Here is a 21,303-nt window from a genome sequence, read left to right as displayed (position 1 = left end):
GCTGCAGGAGTGCAGGCACAAATGAGGTGAATTGTATTTAATTAGGGTTGAAGTTATGTCATGTGGGATATGTAGAGAGAGATGCAAGGGATTCAAGATATATGAGGGAGAGAGATTGTAATGGTAGACCATGGAGTAATAACTGGTGAGGAGGAAGGGAAGTTTTGGGGAACGAGAAACAGGGAAAAGGTGGTTGGATCTTTGAATTGTAGGTCCTGTTGGGGTTGAAGAGTTGTTGGAATTGGGTAATGGAAGGAGTGAGCTGGTAAGATAGGAAGTGGTATTTGCAGAGTAGAAGGTGTGAAGTTGAGAATATGAGGTTGCACTTATTGATAATGACAAGGTCTGGAGAGCACTGTCCAATAGAAATACAGTGCAAGCCACAAATGTAATTTTAAGCTTTCTAGAAGCTGCATTGATGAAAGAAAAATAAGTAGATGAAATTAATTGTAATAATGTATTTTATTTAGCCCAATATATCCAAAAATACTATTTCAACAAGTAATCAATACAAAAATTATTAATATATTTTATTTCTTTTGTTAAAATTAAGTCTCAATTTATACTAGTCACATTTCAAATAGCCGCACATGCCTACTGGCTACTGTATAGGTAAGAGCATATGACCATGGGAGTAAGTGACTGGTGGAGAAGGGAAAACAAGATCGCTAAGGAAACTCAGAGGCGAGGGTATTGAAAGAGTCATTCCCACCAATGATCTGCATGTATATAAAAAACATTCAATAATTATAACAATGAGAATATAGAAGAGTATGTGAATTCAATGCCAAACGGTGTGTAGAGCTGTTAGGGTCATTTAAAATATAGTATACTTTTTAACCTTTAAATTTAACTTGTACAATTAAAATGTCACTTTCCTGAGATGTGTTCTGGTTTTTCGCAGAGCCTAAATTTTTCTCTGTGTGTTGCACACCCTAAATGCTTGTGTCTCAGCACAGAGAGAAAACACACTTCTTGTCTGTCCCATGGCTTTTATGTTCTTTGTTATAGTACTTTATGTAGCTTCCGTGTTAAGGAGGTTGTTAGAGTTTGGAGGTAAAGAATTTCATCAAAGAGAAAGAATCCAGGTTTGCACAGATTTCTAAAACTTTTTGTAATTAGGTTCTTCAAAACCCACTGATTCAACTGGTAGGGAATCATATTAATTAAAGATGAATTGCAATAGCTAATTGGACTAAAACAAAACAATACCAACTTCGGAAGATATTTTGAAAACAGCAGGTTCTACTAAATTTCACTGTAATTCATCTTTGTCCTTATTCTTCCCCCACCACCCCTCCCCCCCTTTTTTTTGGTAATTGGCTAATATAGGACTCAAACCCTGGACATTGGAGTTATCAGCCCCATGCTCTAACCAGCAGAGCTAACTTCCCGGCTCCTTATCCTTCTTAAGAGTATTTTCTTTAAAACTGGAAAAGCCTCGGTTTTAGCTATATTTCTGCAACTTGCTAGTTGAGCAATTAGCCTCTCTAAAGCTGTTTCCTCATCCATAAAATGCCTGATCAGGTTATTGTGAGGTAAAGCAGAGTACTTGGTGTGTAGAAAGTGCTTAAAAATAATCTCTCTCAGTTCCTCCTTCACATTGTTACCAAAAATGTGTTTCTTAAACATACAGTTGAACATATAATTCTCATACGAGGTCTCTTAAAAAGTTCATGGGAAGATTTGTATTATCATTTAATTCCACTTTTTCCATGAACTTTTTGAAGTACCCTCATATTTAAGCTCTGGCTTTCCCCTATCTATAGAAACCCTTCTGGATCACTTAATAGATCTTTTCAGGAACTGGCCACTGGCTCTTTTTCAGTCTCTGTCTCCTGCCCCTCACTCCTAAGTTGCATGCTGTTTGTCAGATAAATAATACTTTGTACCTGGGACATTTGGTTTGCTGATCCCTCTCCCATTTCAAGACCCAGTTCAAATGTCACTTCTGTGAATATGCCACAGCCACTCCTAACCCCAGACACTCACTTCTCTGGACCCCTTAGCAACTTGTACATCACATTATTCCATTTCTTCCACTAGACTGTGAATTCTGGGATCATTGTTCGTACTTTAACACCTAACAAGTTATTTTTTTTAAATAATTTTTATTGGTTACCTACTGTATGTTTACTTTTATGAACTGATAATTTTGGGGGGGTTTTGGCAGCTGGCCAGCACAGGAATCCAAACCCATGACCTTGGTGTTATCAGCACCACACTCTACCAACTAAGCTAACCAGCCAGCCCTGTATGCTTACTTGTAAAGTACATAAATTTTGTACTGTAGATAGAGGGAGGGATTATTTACATATAAAGTCTGTTTCCTTTGTTTGGAGTGTGTGTGTGTGTATCTGACATGCCTCATTCCCACTCCCATGCCCAAACCCTCCACTTCACAAAGCAGTTTAAGTCTTTCTGGGAGCCTTTACTGACTCTTCATATACAGTGAAGTGAACTTCTTGTGTGTTTGCTCAGTGTCATGTACTGTAGCTCAGCAGTAGGGTCTATTCCATGAAGAATGATGAGCAGTTGAAAATGCCTGTCTCTGATGGCAGGGACCCTGTCCTTTCATGTCCATCCCTGGCCTCAACTCATTGCTTATCTCATTGTAATGGCTGAATAAATTTTGAATAAAGGAATTTGTAAGTACAGATTTTTAAAGTTGTTGATATGTTAATGAAGTACATGAAGATGTCCCGTCACCCTATTTTTTTCTTTTTTAAAGTCCTGGTCATGTCATTAGCTTTATAATCTTGTAATCTTCCAGAAGTCCAAACGTTGACTAAAGGAAAAGTGGCAAAAACACATACATTTATTTTTTTAACTTCATTCTTTTACTAAACTTAGGTTAAGATGTACCTGTTTTGCAATTTTTTAAATATAAGATGCCTATTACCTAGGGAAATATTATTTATGTAATTTTTTAAACATTAAAAACAAAAGTGAACTTTGGATTCTTTTTCTTTTAGCTTGGGATGTGGTAATGCCAGCCAGACTTTTCAGAGCCCTGACCAGATCTCACTATATTTTATCAAAAGCACATCAGTGCCGAAGATTTGTTCATCTAACATTAAAACCACCTAAGAAATTTGAAAATACAACATGCGCCATCCTGACAACGTGTCAGAACTTGGATTTGTTCTTTCCTGATTCAGCAGCTGGTGGTTTGAATAAATCTCAGATCCTGGAAATGAACCGAAAAACATCAAACACAAGTGTACTCTTTCCATTAAGTGCTATGCATTGCCATGCTGAAAAAGCACACCTTCCATCCATGAAATCCTTTGCTGCGCACAGGAAAGTGACCCACAAGCCAAATCTATTGGGTTCTAAGTGGTTTATAAAAATACTAAACAGGCATTACTCACCTATGTCAACTGAAATATTTGTTCCAAAACAAGACATTCCCCAAGTCAAGAGACCACTAAAAGCATCCAGGACCAGGCAGCCATCCAGGACCAACCTTCCAGTCCTATCTGTGAATGAGGTAAGGTGGGTGTGGTCGGGTGTGTTCACAGCACTTGTGTTTAGTAATCAGCGCTCACCCTCTAAACTAGTGTGCACTGCACCACAGTTTCACTGCTAACATAAGACAACTGGCAACCAACTCAGAATTTCTTTCATCAGGGTCTTTGAAGCCTCATATATCCAAAGGGAATCAAAATCTTATTTTTTTTTTTAAGAATTAGTGAAACATATAAAGATAATATTTATAGGCAATAAAATATAACAACATAGTTTATGAGGGGATTAGTTATTGGCATAAGGAAACTTCGAAAAATGAGGGCTAATAGTAAGTCCAATCTAAGAATGGAACTATAAAAAACAAAACAAAACAAAAAACCACCCATTTTAAAAAAATCAAACTAGAAATTCAGATTTGAAAAAAATTGTAACTGTGCAGACAAGTAAGCATTCATTAGCCTATGGTAACTGTGCATGGGGTGGTGAAATGACATGGCGAGGTAGAATCAAAAAATAGCAAAAAGGTTTTTGCTTTTTTATCTTCTAAAGTCTAAAGGGAGTGTGTTTTATTCAGTATTAAGAGATTTCTGGTAATTTTTCAGCTGCAGTTTGCATTTCCCTCTAAGTGATAAACTATTTAAGGATCGGTCAGGATCAAGCCTTCTGTGTCTTGCTTAATACCTAAAATCATGCTTTATACTTAATAAATGTTTATTAAATTGGAAAGGACTGAAAAGAGGCAGAGGAATCTTTAATATTGATAGTCATCAACATTAAAAGTAGGAATGTACTTAGAGCACAGTGTTATAACACAAAGGTCAAGGGTTCTGATCCCCATACTGGCCAGCAGCCAAAAAAAAAAAAAAAAAGAAATGTAGATATTTAAAATTTGATTAAGCATTCTGAATCTGTCAGAAAACAGGTTAGAATGTCTGTCTTCAGATCTTGATTCTGAGAAGTAGACCCTGAGCATGTTTAATTTTGGCAGTGTTTTACTGTGCAGTTGACATCCTTTTAAAAGGAATACATGCCTTCATTACTAAATCCTCACATTATGAAGTTAGGAGTTAAGCAATGATTTTTACTTTAGATTCTAATTTGGTTTAAATTCTTGTATGATTTCCATGAAGCCAGGATGTGAAGGATGGAAGGCTGTGCAGGTTCTTCTCCCAGCCCTCCATTCTTAGAGTTTTGGGGGTAGTATGGGAAATTCAGTATTTAAGCAACTGAGGGGACATTGTGCATCTGAATTCATGGCAGATCCAAAAAAGAGATCAAATCATTTTTTTCTTTTATTACATCTAGCAGCACAGTGCAACAGGTTTCTTATGAAAAAGTTGATATGGTCAGAAAAGTTATCTGTTTTGTAGTTAACTGTTTGTGAACTATCAAAGAGGCTTTATTTCTTTGGGCTATCCTTGGACTTGAAAGCAATTTTCCTGAATGACATTTTTTATTTTTCTTTAGGATTTTTTTTTTTCTGTTTCCTTCCAGGAAAGGATTAAAAACAGATTTTCAAAATTCAACACAGTTTTAAATGAGATAGCATTCAAATTTAAGACAGAGCAAAGAGTTAACATGAACAAGAAATAAATGTTATTAAGTACCTGGTATGAATAATCTAGATGAATATTTACTTCCGAGAAGCCTAATAATTAAAGGATGAAATCATCCTGGGTTGTATATTTCTCATTGTCTCAGGTGGGGGCCAGGGGTGTGTGTGGAGAAAAACATAAAAATATCTTAAGAGAAATACCTTTTTCCAGCACTGAAGTAAAGGAGTCATTTATTTCATGGTTTTTTTTATAGGAGACATATGTAACATAATAGACAATGACTTCAGTTGGACTTTTGCAAAAAACAGAAGCAATATGTTGTCTCTCTAAGATCACAGGAAAATAATGGAAAATCATGTTTCTAAAGTGATCTGAGGTAATGTAGTTTTGGAATCTTATTTTCCGAGGATTTTATTTTTCATGGAGAAAGAAGTCTTGAGTCGTGATGTATTAGTCTGTTTCTTTTGCTTATAACAAAATACTTGAAACTGGGTGGTTTATAAAGAAAATGAAATGTATTGTTTACAGTTTCTGAGGCTGGGAAATCCAAAGTCCATCTGGTGGTGGCAACAGTGACCTAGGGGGTCTCATATTGCAAGATGGCGGAAGCAGAGAAAGCAGACAAGACACACTCTCCTCTCTCTTCTTTTAAAGCCATGAGAACCACACCCATGACCACCATTTTTAATCCATTCATTATGGCATGGTCCTACAAACTAATCACCTCTTCAAGGCTCCACCTTTCAATTACAGTAAAAGGATTTCTCACCCTCTTATCATAAATACATAAAACATAATACATAAAACTTGGGGGACAGAATTCAAGCTTCATCGAGTTTGGGGGGACAATTCAATCCACTACATTTTACCCCTGGCTCCACAAAACTCCTGTCCTTTTCACATGGAGATACATTCATTTCATCCCCAAAGTCTTAACTCACTTCAACCCAAAAGTCCAAAGTCCCATCTGTGATGTCAAAGAAGTTATCTACTTCCAAGATAGAATGGTAAGACAAGCATAGGGTAATTGTTCCCATTCAAAGAGGGAGAAATAGGCCAAAAGAAAGGAGTAGCAGGTCCAGAACAAATCCAAAAACCAGTGGGGCAAGCATTAAACCTCAAAACTGGCAAATCATGTACCTTGACTCCCTGTTCAATGTCCTTTGCATGCTAGTGTGGGGGTTGGGTCCCAAAGTCCTTGGGCAGCTCTGCTTCTATGGCTTTCCTGGTCTCAGGCCACACTTCAGCTCTCCCAGGTTGGTGTTCCACTCTGGTAACTCCACAGGTCTGGGGTTTCAATGGCTGTCCCACTGCCACAGCTCCACTAGGCATGGCGCAGATGGGGTTTCTCTGCTGCAACTCTGACCGCACATTTCCACTGGGCTTTGCTCTAGCAGAGGCTCTCTGCAGTGGCCACCCGTGCAACAAATCTCTTTCTGGATCCCCAGACTTTTCCATACATCGTTTGAAATCAGGGTGGAGGCTCCCAAGACTCCACAGCTCTGGCATTCTGCCAGACTGAAGAGTTAACACCATGTGGATGCCACCAGGGCTTCTGGCTTGTATCTTCCAAAGTTGCAGGTCCAGCCACACCTGGGGCCAATTTAGCCACAGCTGGAGTAGCCAAAGCAGTTTCCCAAGGTGGCCTTGGGTGGCAAGCCCATGGAGAGCACCTCAGGCCTGTTCCTCAAGACCATTCTGTCTTGCTCAGCCTTTGGGTCTGAAATGGAAGGGTTTGCCCCAAAGTCTTCTGCAATGCCTTCAGGGTCTTTTTCCCCTTCTCTTGATAATCCATTCTTTTATACTAATCTTAGCACCATTGCATTTTTCTTCTGAAAATGCTCTCTGCTTCTCAGCCACATGGCCACGCTGAAAATTTTCCAAATCTTTATGCTCTGCTTCCCTCTTAAATTCTGGCTTTATGTCATGCCTTTGCAGCTATAACATAGCGTAGGCTGTTACAAGTAGCCATGCAGCTTCCTTAATGCTTTGCTGCTTAGATTTCTTCTACCATATACTCTGGTTCATGACTCTTAAGTTCCAGCTTCCAAAAGTCCTAGGGCATGGACACAATGCAGCCAAGTTCCTTGCCAGTTCATAGCAAGGGTGACCGTTGCTCTGGTTTCCAATAAGTCCCTTCTCATTTATATCTGAGACCTCCTTAGAGTGGTCTTTATAGTCCATATTTCTATCAGCATTCTGTTCACTACCATTTAACTGGTCTCTAAAACATTCCAAACTTTCCCTGGTCTTTTTGTCGTCTTCTGAGTCCTCCAAACCATTCCAACCTTTGCCTAACACCCAAATCCAAAGCTGCTTTCACATTTTTAAGTATTTGTTATAAGCAACACCCCACTTCTCTGGTACCAATTTTCTGTATTAGTCTGTTTATGTTGCTTATCACAAAATACTTGAAACTTGGATGGTTTATAAAGAAAACTATTTATTGTTTACAGTTTGTGAGGCTGGGAAGTCCAAAGTCCATCTAGTGGTGCTGACAGGGATCTAGGGGTTTCACATCGCAAGATGTGGAAGCAGAGAGAGCAGAAAGACAGACGCTCCTCTCCTTTTAAAGCTGTCAGAGCCATACCCATGACCACCATTTTTAATCCATTCACTACTACATGGTCCTACAATGTAATCACCTCTTCAAGGCTCCACCTTTCAATTACCGTAAAAGGATTTCCCACCCTCCTAACAGTCACAGTGGGGACTAAGTTTCTAATATATAAAACTTGGGGGACACAATTCAAGCTTCAGTGAGTTTTAGGGGGACATAATTCAATCCACTACATGTGCCTAGGTAACATATCCCCAGGACTGAAGACTGACTTTTATCTGCCCCAGATTGAGGGCCACTCCATTTTAATATGGGCGTCATAGGACTGGTGAATCCTTTGTCACAGGGTAACCCTTTATACCACTCTTGACTGAGACAAGGAAAGGAGTGTACTTTGTGTCAGAAAGCATGTGGACTTTGTCTTGTTCCTGTACAAGCTCCTAAGCTCATCCTTCTACCTCTGTCAAACCCCATGCATTTGGAATTGGCTGAATGTGGTTTCAGTCACCCTCCATATTAGAATTAAATCTTTACCTGCTCTCATTGGCGGAGATCATAATCTATTGAGATATTCAGCCTACATCCCACTGGCTTATAACTTGTAGGAGTAATAGCAGTGCTGCTTGTTGTTAATGTCCATCTTTCAGGAAAAGAATGCCAAAGGATGAGGACCACTGGTGTAAGAGGGAGAGTGTTTTTCAGACCAACAGCACAGTGTTTTGTGAAATTAACTAGTGGGTTGTTAATCGTGTAAAAAAAAAAAAAATAGAAAAAATATCTGAATGCATTGCTCACGATAAAGGTAAATGCTGGTTTGTGGAGCTTTTGTGGCAGTTACTGATGTGTGCTTATATGTGTACTGGTTATATAAAATGGATTCTCATTATAGGTTGTAATCAAAAAAGCTTACAAGCAAGCTAAAGCATTATACTAGTAATGTAAAATGCAGAAAAAGATGCATTTTTCCCTTAGTAAGTATGATCTATTTCTACTCACAGTACTTCTGACACCAAATACATGGGGCTTTTCCCCCCACACCAACCAGTTCTCCAAATCTCCAAACACTAGAAGGTGTCCTCCAATTCATTTCAATCTCTGTAGGTTAAGTTTAGTCCCACAAGACTGCCCCCCACTTCAGGCACCAGTTCCGAGTCCCAGGCGGACCCCTGTACTTCTGACCAACCAGCTGTAAATTGGGGATTCCCATGGCCCCCTCCTCAGGTTTGATAATTTGATAGAATGGCTCACAGAACTCAGGGAAACAGTTACATTTATTGGTTTATTACAAAAGATATTATAAAGGATACAAATGAATAGCCCGATGAAGAGGTGCACAGGGTGAAGTCCAAAGGGCCCCAATACAGGAGCTTCTGTTCCTGTGGAATTGGGACATGCCACCCTCCTGGCATGTGGATGCATTCACCAACCCAGGAGTTCACTAAGCCCCATTGTTGAGGTGTTTTTACAGAGGTTTCATTACATAGGAACGATTAATTATTAACTTAATCTCCAGCCCCTCTCCCTTCTCTAGAGATCGGGGATGGAGCTAAAAGTTCCAAGCTCCTAATCAAGGTTTGGTCTTTCTAGCAACTAGCTATCCAAGAGACCACCAAGGGTTGCGTCATTAGAACAACAGGCATTCTTATTACTTATGAAATTCCAGGGGATTTGGAAGCTCAGTGTCAGCAACCAAAAGCAAACACCAAATATCACAACAAAAGATCACCCTATCACTTAGGAAATTACAATGGTTTTAGGAGCTTTGTGCCAGGAACAAAGGACAAAGACCAAATATAAATTTCTTGTTAATCACAGTATCACAGTAACACAGAAGCAACATTGCTATAATACCTAATTTTTTCAGTAATATAGCATGAATAAAAATAAACTTTTTTTTTTTAAAAGAAAAGTGTTCCATTAGAGCAGATGAGGCTACTAAAACAGAAATCATAAATAGATTTTTAGCCCCATCTGCTGGAACATGTCTTCTATGGCCGAAAGAAAACAAAATACATAGTGAAATACAGTGTTTTTGGTTTTGTTTTGGGTTTTTTGAACATTTTAAAATAGAAAGCCCTAAATCCAATAACTATTTTAGTTTGGTTTGGCACATCTGTTTAAGAACAAGTTGTTGATCCCATCCTAAACCTGAAACTTACTTTACATATGTACATGTTAGTTAATGCTTAATAAATAAAGACTCACTATAAAAATCCAGAAAAAGACATGTATGAAAATAAAATCTTCTCACAAAGTTACAGGACTTTTAATTAATGGGGGAAAAGTCAAAGACAAGACAGTCCATGGTTCTCTTTCCTTTTACCAAATGGGCTTAAATAAAAAACTTGAAATTTAAAAGCGAAGGAAACAAAACCAAAACAAGGTGTCTACAAATCAAACTTTAAAACTCGTGAATTATTTATTAATAAAAGAAGGCCACAACTTTAACAGAGACCAAATCCAAGAGGTTTAAGGAAGGTACAGAAAGTAGTGTGGCAAGCCACATGTGCTGTGTCACATTGGCTAGAACATTGAACCAAACTAAACAGGAGATGCTGAGAGAAGGAAAGGTGACAAGCTTCACAAGATCCTTTGAATGGCTGAGTAAAGACAGGTTGTGTTTTAAGATCTATTTATAATCGGGTTATTTGGAACTCCAAATATAGTTTTCCATAAAAATAGTGATTAAATGCCTTGCCTTGGTCACATCCTTGAGTTGAATGGTTCTCTAGCCTGCCAGTTTACAGCTCTCATTCTAGAGAAAGAAACTGTCTCTGCCATTTTCAGTATAGTTATGGGAGATCATTCACTGGACCAGCTTAGCTCCTTTCTGTGCCTCCTGCTCTGTCCACTCCAGCCCAAACTAAGCATATCAGCTGTAGCAGTTAACAGGAGCAATTCTGACATCCAACCTAATATACCGTGATTTCACCTGGCAAGCTTCAGTAAATCTGCAGGTCTCACGAAGGACGGCCTGCCTACTGCAGTGCCTCTTTGCAGGATTCCTTTTCTTTCAGCCAGTTTCTCCTCTGCAGTCATGTCATGTCGGCTCTTTTGAACTCCATGGAGCCATGAATGAATAGGTAGTGCTCACAGGACTAAACCTTTAGCTCATACCTGATTCCTGTACTCCAGTGTGGCTCTCTTATTGGATATGTATTTGTATATCAGTGTGTGCTTTCATATGTCACTGTGGGAATGAGCTTATCAGTTATTTGCAAAAGGAGGGTGCTACATCCATTTATCCCCACATTCTCCAATAATTTCAGCTTTCCTGACTCAACTTTTTCTAATTAAATTAAAATCATTTTGTTTATCAGTGGATATTTTATTGATTTTAGATTTTTCAGTTTGTTTGTATCTTCAAGTCCTCTGTTCCTCTGCAGCTTTTTAAACCACATATTAGAACTGTATAACAAATTGAGGAAAAAGCAAAGCAGGGTTAGGCCATTTCTTGAGAAAATGCCATGAGTTAGGTAACAAGTAGGAGGAAGGAAGGAATTCATATACTACTTCTCTAGAATTTCATGCTAGGAATGTAACAGAATGGGAAAGAATTTGGGAGCTGAGATGAGGAAGTACTAAGAATAAATATTGATTTAGTGACTCATAAACTTCTTTTGATCAACTGTAATGTAACAAATGTTGAACATTTGTACCAGTCATAACCCTGAGCAGTTTGAATTCGTCAGCTTGTTTGAACCTTACAACAGCACAATACAGTAGGATTATTGTTATTCTGGTAATTTAAAAAATTGTTAATCAGATTCTGTGCCCTAAATCTTAACTCTTATGCCAGTAGCTTTGAAACTTTACTGACCACATCCCATAGTGAGAAATATATTTAACATTTTACATACATAGTGACCCATTATACATACATAGACATATACTTCAAAAAGCTCGTGGAAAAATAGAATTAAAAGATAGTACGTGTCCGTGAACTTTTTGAAGTGCCTTCATATAAGTGACAGAAAACTTCATAAAATAATATTTACTCTTAACTCTGAGTGATGCACTGTATGATTTTCTATTTTATTCTTTAATTATTTTATAAAGCTGGTTTGGGCCAACCAAATTAATAACAGAACTCACTAATGGGTTGTGACCTACGGTTTGAGAAAAACACTGCATTATGCCATATTGCTTACTGTGTGTATATTGTATAGACACACAATATGAATATCCAGGTGTATACACGAACAAGACTCACAGTACATGAACCAAAGCACTAACCAAACCCCAGGACACATTTCAGGTTTTCAGATCTATTTGTTTAATATTAACCAGAATAAAAATACTGTAATTCCTTTGTGAAAAAGGCATCTCTGCCTATGCGAGGCTAGTGACAAATTATAAAATGACCTCAAATACTAATGTTGCTGTTGCTATGCAGAAGAGTCACAGAAACTCAGGGATGGAGAGACTTTACTATCATTTCATCTAGGCACCTATATGTTGCCTCCGTCCTCTCTCTATCTTGTTCAACCTGTGCTTGAAACACTACCAGTTGGGGAGGGGCTTCTGTTTGGGGATAATCCATTCCATCTTTTTGGCTAGGGAGAGCAAGTTCTTTTGTAGATTGAGGAGAAATTTGTCTCCCTATAACTTTTCTCCACATTGCATCTCTTGTATGAACCTTTGAGATCTTTGAAGAAAACTCTCAAATGCTAGCATTGCAGAGTGGAGTCCCATCAGGCGACACAGCCACCAGCACAGACGCCTCAGCCTCGTGGTAACCCATGTCGTGCTCATCTCCTTGAAACAGGATCTGATGCAGTGCACAGCTTTTGCAACAGCAGATGAATATCATCTGGGGAATCTCTCACAAGACCTGGCCTCCCACGGATACGTTGAAGTAACGAGCTTACCTAGAGGTACTTCTTGAACCTGGGGCCAAGTATTGTGAAAATGTATTAGAAAATAATTTTCCTATGATACTGTCTTAAGTATGCATTTGTTTGTGCTTTATTTTCTATTGGAAGGATAGTATCATAAACGGTGTTGAATCTCTTCATACAAATGACATTTAAAGATAAGAGGTTAAAATGCATTTACAGAGAACTTAGTTCTCAGATTAAAATCGATATGATTTATTAAGCTTTATTCACAGGATCACTGTTACCTGGGATGATCAACGGCCATGCTCCTTCATTTGTCACATTAAAAAGTTATTTTAGTGTTACCGAAGAACCATGAAATTGATAGAAATGGGGAGAGCCTTTAAAAAAAATTTACCGTTCCAATCCAGTACTTTAAAATTAACAAAATCAGCTAAAAGACAAAGGATATAAAAAAGAAGAAAGTTAAACTTAACCCAAGATTTTAGGATAATATCAGGAAGGATTCTTGAGAAAATATCCTGCTTTCCATAAAAAAAAATAAATAACTTGGAACATTTAGATGGAAGAAATTTTGCAGTGAAACCCAAGATAGTTCAATAACCAGAAAATTTATGAATTTACCTCAGAATAGCATAAATAGGTTGTAAACCTCCCTGCTACACAGAAAATTCTTAAAGTCATTGCTCCCATAAGAAACTCGAAATGTTATTGTGCTTTTTTGGCCTCGATGATCTGAGCAGACTGTGCAATTTAATGACAAAAACGAGCACAGTTGACTTAGAAAAAACAGCTGTGTCCAGGACCCCTGATATGAAATCTGCTGAGGCCGTCAGCAGCGTGGTCCCGTGCGCTGCAGGGCGGGGGGCCTCACTGCTGTGGTCTCTCCGTTTCATTTATGTTGCTTTTGGTTACATCGGTGAATTTTGTCTTGTGTAGGATGTAGTCCTTAGGGAAGTGAGAGTTCACCAAAAAAGGTAGTTTGTAAAGGATTTGGTCTCTGAATCCTCCATTCCCCGACCGCTACCAGGAATTCTGAAGCTTCGAGGTTCCTAATTTTACATTAAGAAATTATATATAACTTTTTATAAATTAATAATACTATATTTGTTAATTGATATATTAATATATATTTATAATTTACATTATAGAATATGTATTTATAATAAATATTACTATACTGATATGTAAAGTACCTACTTATTGATGAATACCAGTATATTGATGAATATCGGTATGTAAAGCAACTACTTATTGATGAATATTGGTATATAATATCTAATGTTTAAAATGTTAAAATTTTTAAATAGTTACAGAAGACTATATGATAGTTCCCATGATTTACTTTGAAATCAGATATGTTTTGAAATGGTCGGTATCTTCATTTCCCTATGTTTTCTCTTGCCCCACACTTTACACAATATAATTTAAAATTCAGCAGAATGAGTAGTTTAGGAATATTAAAATTAAATTATTAATAAAATTGTATTTAAAGGAAGGGGATGTATTAATGCTTCTTCAAATTTTATTTTAAATTAATTTTGTAGAAAGTTTAATTCTTAAACTTTACTTGTATTGAACCTAAGACTTTAACCTAAGACTTTAACAATTATTAACTGGACTATTGATTACTGAATCAAAATGGGTATGAATGAGCAGTTTTAAATAGCACTAATAATATCACAGGTTGTTGAATGCTTTATGAAAGTAATTTCTTATGGTTTTTTCATTTTCATGTATTTAATCCTTTCAGAAACCTCAGTAAAAAGATAGAGATTGTGTTATAGAACACTCCATAGTATATAAAGAAATGACATAAGTATTTTATTTAAATGTTTATAGGTGACTCTTATACCTTGTGTTACCTTGTGACATAGCTTTTGTTTATTTTAAATCACAGATGCAGCAAATATTTTGGTGATGGGTGTGGAAGCTTCTGCAAAAGAAGGTGATACTGGAACAATATTCTTCTTCAAGTAAGATAGGAAAGAAACCCCGCTGGTTGATGGGTTCATGGTCAGGCAATTCTGGTCTTTAAAGGTGCAGGTGTACCTTTCTTAACAGCAAATGTGTTCAAAATATATTTGTGATTTAAATTTATCATTTGATTCTTAGTTTAGGAGTGGTTTGTCAGTTTTAGGAATCCTCTGGTAAATCCTCTTACAAAGAAAAGAATTTTTACAAGTACATAATCTTCCCCTGGGTTTTCTGTGTTTGTAAATATGGATTTTCATTGAATAAGTTTATGTAAAGCTCCTGTTTCTCACTCATCTTTACTGTCCCTTATCACCCATGCTACATTCCCGCTGTCTTTTCCTCTTTGCCATTTTCTTCCTTTCCTTTCTTCCCTTTCTGCAGCTCTTTAGCTAAAGTTTTTATTCTACCTTACCTCTCCAGAGACTTCAGACTGGGTCTATGACTCACACACACTTATTCCTTATATTTAAAGGTTGTCTTAATACCACATACTGGGTAGCTGACTGGGAATGTAATGATAATAATGAACATGTGAAATAATTTCATATTATCCTCATCACTCTGAGGAAGGTCTGTTATTCCCATTTTGCAGCTGGGGAAACTGAGGGTCACAGGGATTAAATGAATTACACATAGTCATGGGACTAATATGTGGCAGAATAGAAACACATGGCGCATCCATAAGAGTCCAAACTTCAATAAAGTTTTTTGTGGTCTTAGTCCTTAGTGGATGATAATTGAAAGCCCTATCTTTGTTCCTGTCAATGCCTGCCTTCCTTTTGACCCTAACTTTAGACGTAATGAAGATTCCAACATTTAGTCCAAGTAGAATAATAGCAACCCTGATGATTCAAGTGAGGAGTTTAGATTTCTAAGGACCTCTAGATTGGCACAGTTCAGTAGAAGTATAATGCAAGCCTCGTGTGGAATGATACATTTTCCAGTAACCACATTTTAAAAAATCTTTTTTAAAGATGAAATTAATTTTAAACAATACTAACAGTAATATATGTTGCCTGAAATTAATTTTAATAATGTGCTTTATTTAATCCAACATATCTAAAATATCATTTCAACATGTAATTAATCAGTGAGATTTTTCCCACTCTTCTTTTCATACCAAGTCTTTGAAATTTGCTGTGTATTTTACAGGTACAACACATCTCAGTTTGCACCAGGCATATTTCAAGTGCTCAATAGCCACCTGTGGCTTCTGAGCACCATAACACACAGCATGGGTCTAGATGGAAGAGGGATGCACAATTCACTAGACCTCTCTTCTGCCTAGAAGCGATTCCCCAAACCGATACTGTGGCTTTAAATACCTCTCAAATTCATGTCCTGTGACCCTGTCCTGGCCTATTGCAGCAGCTTACTGACTGGTCTCCCTGCCTGCCTGCTGACCCCACCACCAGTCTATTTGTCTCTTGTGAGCAGGGTCATTCTGCAATAGGCAGTTCTGATCACTACACTCTCCTGCTTAAAATTCCATGGAATCTGACCAAACTTTCTATCACAGCATGAGTTTCCTTCAGAGGTTGACTCCTGCTTGCCTTTAACCTGATTACCCACTACTTGAACACGTCCACAGCCATGCAACTACTACTGTTTATTCTGAGACACCTCCCTGCTCCCTCCCACCTTCTCCCTGGACCTGTGCTTTTCCCTCTGCTGTGCTGTCTCGTTTTCTCATTTAGCTAGCTGTGCTAGTCCTTTAAGAGAGGTGTCCCTCTGGTGCACATCCTATAGTATTCTCTGCATAACTTTTATGGCACTGGTCATACACTGTTGTAATAGGTGGTGTGTCAGTCTTTTCTAGATTGGGAGTTCCTTGAGAAAGGAAGTGGATCATACTCATATTTTTATCCCAGATGCTAAGCACAGACTCACACATCTACTAAGCACTATAGTTAGAAATGTTTAAAGAATGATACGGGGCCATCATATTTTTCCTTCCATTTCCACCTTTCCTTCCTCCAGCACAATGATCCAGAGCCATAATTCCCCTTTTTGTTTGCTTCCTATAACAGCTTGATATGTCAAACTTCATAAATCAAAACAAGCTCATTTATCATTTTTAGACCTTAAATTCTGTCAAAGCCAGAATTTGATTCAGAGAGCCTCCTATAGCTTTATTATAGTTCTGTTCTAAGCACTGTAAGGATGGGTGGCATTATTCCATAGAGGCTTTTAGCCATTGAAGGCTTTAATTTATCTCAGTCTCTTTATTCCACAACTATTAAAAGCATGGTCCTTTATTCTTTGCCCATAGCAGGCTCTGCATAATGAGAGCTAAGATGGAGTCTCAAAAGTGTTTCTTATTTTGATTTCTGTACATTGGAATTGAACCAGGTATGAAAGAGTCTAGATACAGTAAATTATATAGTGTCACAGTAATGGCTGTTTATTTTATAAACCATGTGAGAAATCATGAATTTTTTCGAGGTCAGGTTTTATCAAGAACCAAAAAAGTTCCTCTTATTTTAGCAAGTCCATCTAAGGACCATAATGTCATAACAGTAAATAAATCATATTTTCAAAAATTGTATCCTGGATACATTCTAGAAGTTACCTAAGCATGACTTTGTGTGTGACCGTAAAGAATGTATTCTACCTTTAACTTAGTTGATTATTTTGTTTTTCCAAATCAGGGAAGGAGCTGCTGTATTTTGGAATGTGAAAGACAAAACTGTAAGTCTAAGTATAAAGTATAATAATTTAGTTTTCTGAGAATAAATTAATTAGCACTCAATAATGTGAGATATAAATTAGTAGATAATTCACAACTTATTTGCTCTGCATTACGTAATATCTATCCAATCAGTATCATCTTCCAAAATATATTGTATTTTGGCTTATTTTAAAGTTTCCCACATTTTCCATTCTCTGAGCACACGCTAATTTGTGGAGAATCAGAAACATCCTAGCTACAATACAGAGAGTAAAATATATTTTGCATGTGATAATGTACAAAATGAACAATGTATACACAGTTTAATTGGAAGCTGGGTGCATTGAGTTTTCTTTTAGATTAAGTTTCCTAGAACTTACCACTCATGGGAAATAATTGCTTCAGTATCCAAATCAGAATTTGTTTAATACAACCTTTTTTGATGCAGTTTGGTAACATACATTAAAGCTTTGTATTTAACTTAGTCCCCATACTGGCGAGCTGCCAAAAAATAAATAAATATATTTAACTTAGCAATTTTACACCTAGAAATGTATCCAAAGGAAATAATTACAGTTATGCATAATGAGACTGGCCAATTAGCTCAGTTGGTAAGAGTGCAGTGTAATACCAAGGTCAAGGGTTCAGATCCCCTTACTGGCCAGCCACCAAAAAAAAATTATGCATGATGAATTATGTGTAGAAATGTTCATCAGAGTATTATGTACAAGAGCAAAAAATAGAAATAACCAAAATATACAATAATAGCAAGTTTGTTAAATACATCCATAGGATAAGATATATTACAGCTTTTAAAAATCATGTGGAAAAATATCTATTCCTGGATATCATATCCCACAATCCGAAGAAAATCACTAGTAACATTATGGTTTGCATTCTTTAAATTTCTGAAATAAAAAATGTAAAAGCAACATACTTGTAAAAATTTAAGCAATGCAGAGGTATAGAAAGTGACCATCTCCCTCTCATAGGCATAGAAAATTGCCTTCATATATGACACAGTTTAAATTAAAAGAGCAGGTTACAAAATATAACCAATTTAATATCAGAGCTATCACCCCATGGCCCTGCTGGGGCCCTGAGGCATGGAGCCTGGGGAAGCCGAACCCAGCCACAACCAGGTAAAGAGCACACCAAAAACACCGTTTTCACGTGGGTGGCCCAACCAGAGCCACCACAGTTGTCATGGCTGTCACAAAAATAGCTAGTCTCTATAGCAGCAATCATAGCCACGATGCAGATGGCATGCCAGACTCTCAACTGCATTGACACAAGGAGAGGCACCAGTGGAGACCAAAATAAAAAAAGAAGTCCTCTGTCTTCACAAATCATACTCCAGAGTAGTAGAAGAAGCATCTGATTTACAATATAGGGGAGGACTTGATCACAGCTGTCTCAGTACTGGACAGATCCTCTGGGCAACAAACCAACAGAGAAACAGTTAATCTATCAGATGAAGAGAACAAGTCTATGGTTATTGGGGGGGTGGCAGGGGGAGAAGGGGAATGATTAGATAAGGGGCATAAAGAATAAGTATGATTTGTAACAATATGCTAATTTAAAAAATTTAATACCTGAGCTAGTTAAAAAATATGCTTCAAGCAATCCCAGTTTTACCAAAAGGAAGTATGCACACACACACTGGGGGAGGTGGGAAGGGATCCCAGAGAAAAAGAAATATAAGTGACCAACAAATACTATAAGAAAATACAAATTGGCTATTTGAAGTCGCAAAGATATAAAAGGCTGATGATGCCCTGTGTTCTTTAAGAGTGTTCTCAGAAATGTTTGGATTCCAAAATTGGAAAAACTATTTCAGAGAGCACATTAGCAATATTTATCAAAATTATAAGCATGCATTTCTTTTAATCTAGCAATTCCTAAAGAAATATTCCCACAAGGCCACAAGGATGTATGCAGAAGGACGGCACATTGTGGTGCTGTAATAGTGGAGAGTAGCGGTCATCCCCATGGATGGACATTGAGGATGGTTAAATAAATTGCAGTTCCTCCATGAAGGAGAGTAGTGTTTAAAAAGTTCTCCTATGCATGGTATGATCCCAGTGCATATATAAAACAATAAATGTATACGCATATACACACAGAACAAATGTCTGGAAGGATATGCACCAGGTTTAATCATGGTTACCTCTGGGGATTAGGATGTCAGGAGAGCAGAGAGAGAGAGATGGTTACTTTCTATACCTCTGCATTGCTTAAAATTTTTATAAGTATGTTGCCTTTACTTTTTTTTTTTTTTTAAGAGATTTGAAGAATACAAATCATAACATTACTAGTGATTATCTTTGGGTTGTGGGATAATGATAATTTTTATTTTCTTCTTTATGCTTATCTGTTTTCCAAATGTAAAAACAAGTGAATGTGTCATCCTGGTTAGTTTAGTATCACAATGAATTGCCTTTCCCTTAAAGACTAAGCAACAGAAAATATGTCATTAAATGTAGTGAAAATAACACCATAACATACTTGTTCTGAAGGAGTCAGTTATAATTTCAGGTTAATCTTCTTTTCTTATAGATGAAGCATGTGATGCAAGTTCTCGAAAAACATGAGATTCAGCCCTATGAAATTGCACTAGTACACTGGGAAAATGAAGAGCTTAACTACATAAAAACAGAGTAAGCAACTTTTTATGAAGTTTTTTAAAAGGGCACTTGGAATAAACTAGATAAAGCAGTAGAGGAGATAAATTATTTATGAATATAGAGACTAATTTTAAGAAAAAGGTTATTGGTATAAATACAAAGCCTGAACTGTATAATAAAAATTAGTGGATAAACATAATTTTTTAAAAAATTTCTCAGGCTGGGGCCGACCGCGTGGCGCACTCGGGAGAGTGCGGTGCTGGGAGTGCAGCGGCGCTCCCACCGCGCCGGTTCGGATCCTACATAGGGATGACCGGTGCGCTCATTGGCTGAGCGCAGTGCGGGCGACACCAAGCCAAGGGTTGCGATCCCCTTCCTGGTCACAAAAAGGACAAAAAAAAAAAAAAATTTCTCAGGCGTCCATAAATTAAAACAGGTAATACCAAAATGGAAAATTTAAGTTTTCTAAGCAGCCTAAATTAATAAAATAGCTTCATCAGAATGAACCTATCAGATTATTCCAGTAAAGTTTCTCTTAAGTAAATCTATTTTTTTCCTATTGATTTTGGGTATAAAAAGGAAGTATAATGAGCAGGCAAACTAAGAGAACCACTTGTAGAATTGTGCCTGCAAGAAGTGGGAGTCTGACGTACTGTTCTCAGGTAAAATATATGGATAGGCAACGGATGAGCAGATTTTCACATCTCAGCAAGAGGGAAAAAATGAAAAGAGATGTTAGGGTGGAGAGAGAAGGCAGCAAGAACAAGACAGAAAGGCTTTTTCTGCATGGAAGTTACCTGTCCGGTGGAATGTGAAAAAAGAAAGTCTTCGTGGGTTGTTAAGAAAGGAATTGTTGAAAGCAGAACTTTCAGAAAAGTTGGAAGAGGTGCTAGCTAGAGAAAGACCAGGCATATGAGCTAAGCAATAACAGCCAGCCATGTGCCAAGTACTGTGTTCTAAGTGCTTCCATGCATTATTCTGGCAAAAGCCCTATTGTTGCAGTTAACTGGCTTTCAGGTGAGGTTCGAAGAAGTTTGGTCTTGCTGAAAGGCACCTGACTCAGGAGGGAGGGCCTGGGCCAATGGTGGCTGCAGCGGGGATGTGACGCTGAGAGGCTCAGCAAGAGGAGCTAATAGAATGTTGTTAACTTTATTATTAAGCCCTCAGCCTTGTGGTTATGGTTCCCCTGAACTCCCCTTCTGTGCTCTACTTCCAGATCAAACCATAGCTTCCTAGATACTCACACGCGCGCAGACACACAGACACACAGACACACACACACACACACACTCACACACACTCACTCTCTCTCTCTCTCTCACACACACACACACACACACACACACACACACTCACATTCACACACTCTGTCCCTTAGAGTCTGGGAGGAGTAAAATCCTCAACTCTTTGGATCCCAGAGTCAGCTATTTGGTTTCGTCAACAGGACCATCCTAGCGGCCACCGACACGGTTGTTAAGTGATCTGCCACCTCCCTCACTTCCGTGGTGTGGGCCAGGCTCCTTCGTAAAGCATCTTGTGAACACTGCTCTCTTTTTTAAGTCTTTCCTTTTTTCCTCCACCTGAGGCTGTCAGAGCAGAT

The 21,303-nt window shown here is 37.7% G+C and overlaps 1 protein-coding gene across 3 annotated transcripts in view; it reads left to right on the top strand.

Annotated features, from left to right (window-relative positions):
* The window catches only part of RMND1 (required for meiotic nuclear division 1 homolog), a 41,283-nt gene that overhangs the window by 2,948 nt on the left and 17,032 nt on the right, over positions 1 to 21,303 (top strand). For 2 of the 3 annotated variants that reach the window (XM_063097117.1, XM_063097118.1), the window contains exons 2-6: positions 2,976 to 3,493; positions 12,356 to 12,464; positions 14,329 to 14,404; positions 17,057 to 17,096; positions 19,636 to 19,736. In XM_063097117.1, coding sequence (XP_062953187.1) covers positions 2,990 to 3,493; positions 12,356 to 12,464; positions 14,329 to 14,404; positions 17,057 to 17,096; positions 19,636 to 19,736 — 830 coding nt within the window. In that variant the 5' untranslated portion in view covers positions 2,976 to 2,989. Of the gene's footprint in view, positions 1 to 2,975; positions 3,494 to 5,317; positions 5,404 to 12,355; positions 12,465 to 14,328; positions 14,405 to 17,056; positions 17,097 to 19,635; positions 19,737 to 21,303 lie in introns of those variants that run through there. The other variant, XM_063097119.1, reaches the window with a different exon arrangement.

Source organism: Cynocephalus volans, chromosome 5, assembly GCF_027409185.1.
Source record: "Cynocephalus volans isolate mCynVol1 chromosome 5, mCynVol1.pri, whole genome shotgun sequence".
NCBI lineage: Eukaryota > Metazoa > Chordata > Mammalia > Dermoptera > Cynocephalidae > Cynocephalus > Cynocephalus volans.
Note: the sequence above shows the minus strand (reverse complement) of the source record. Positions and strands in the feature narration are given on the sequence as shown.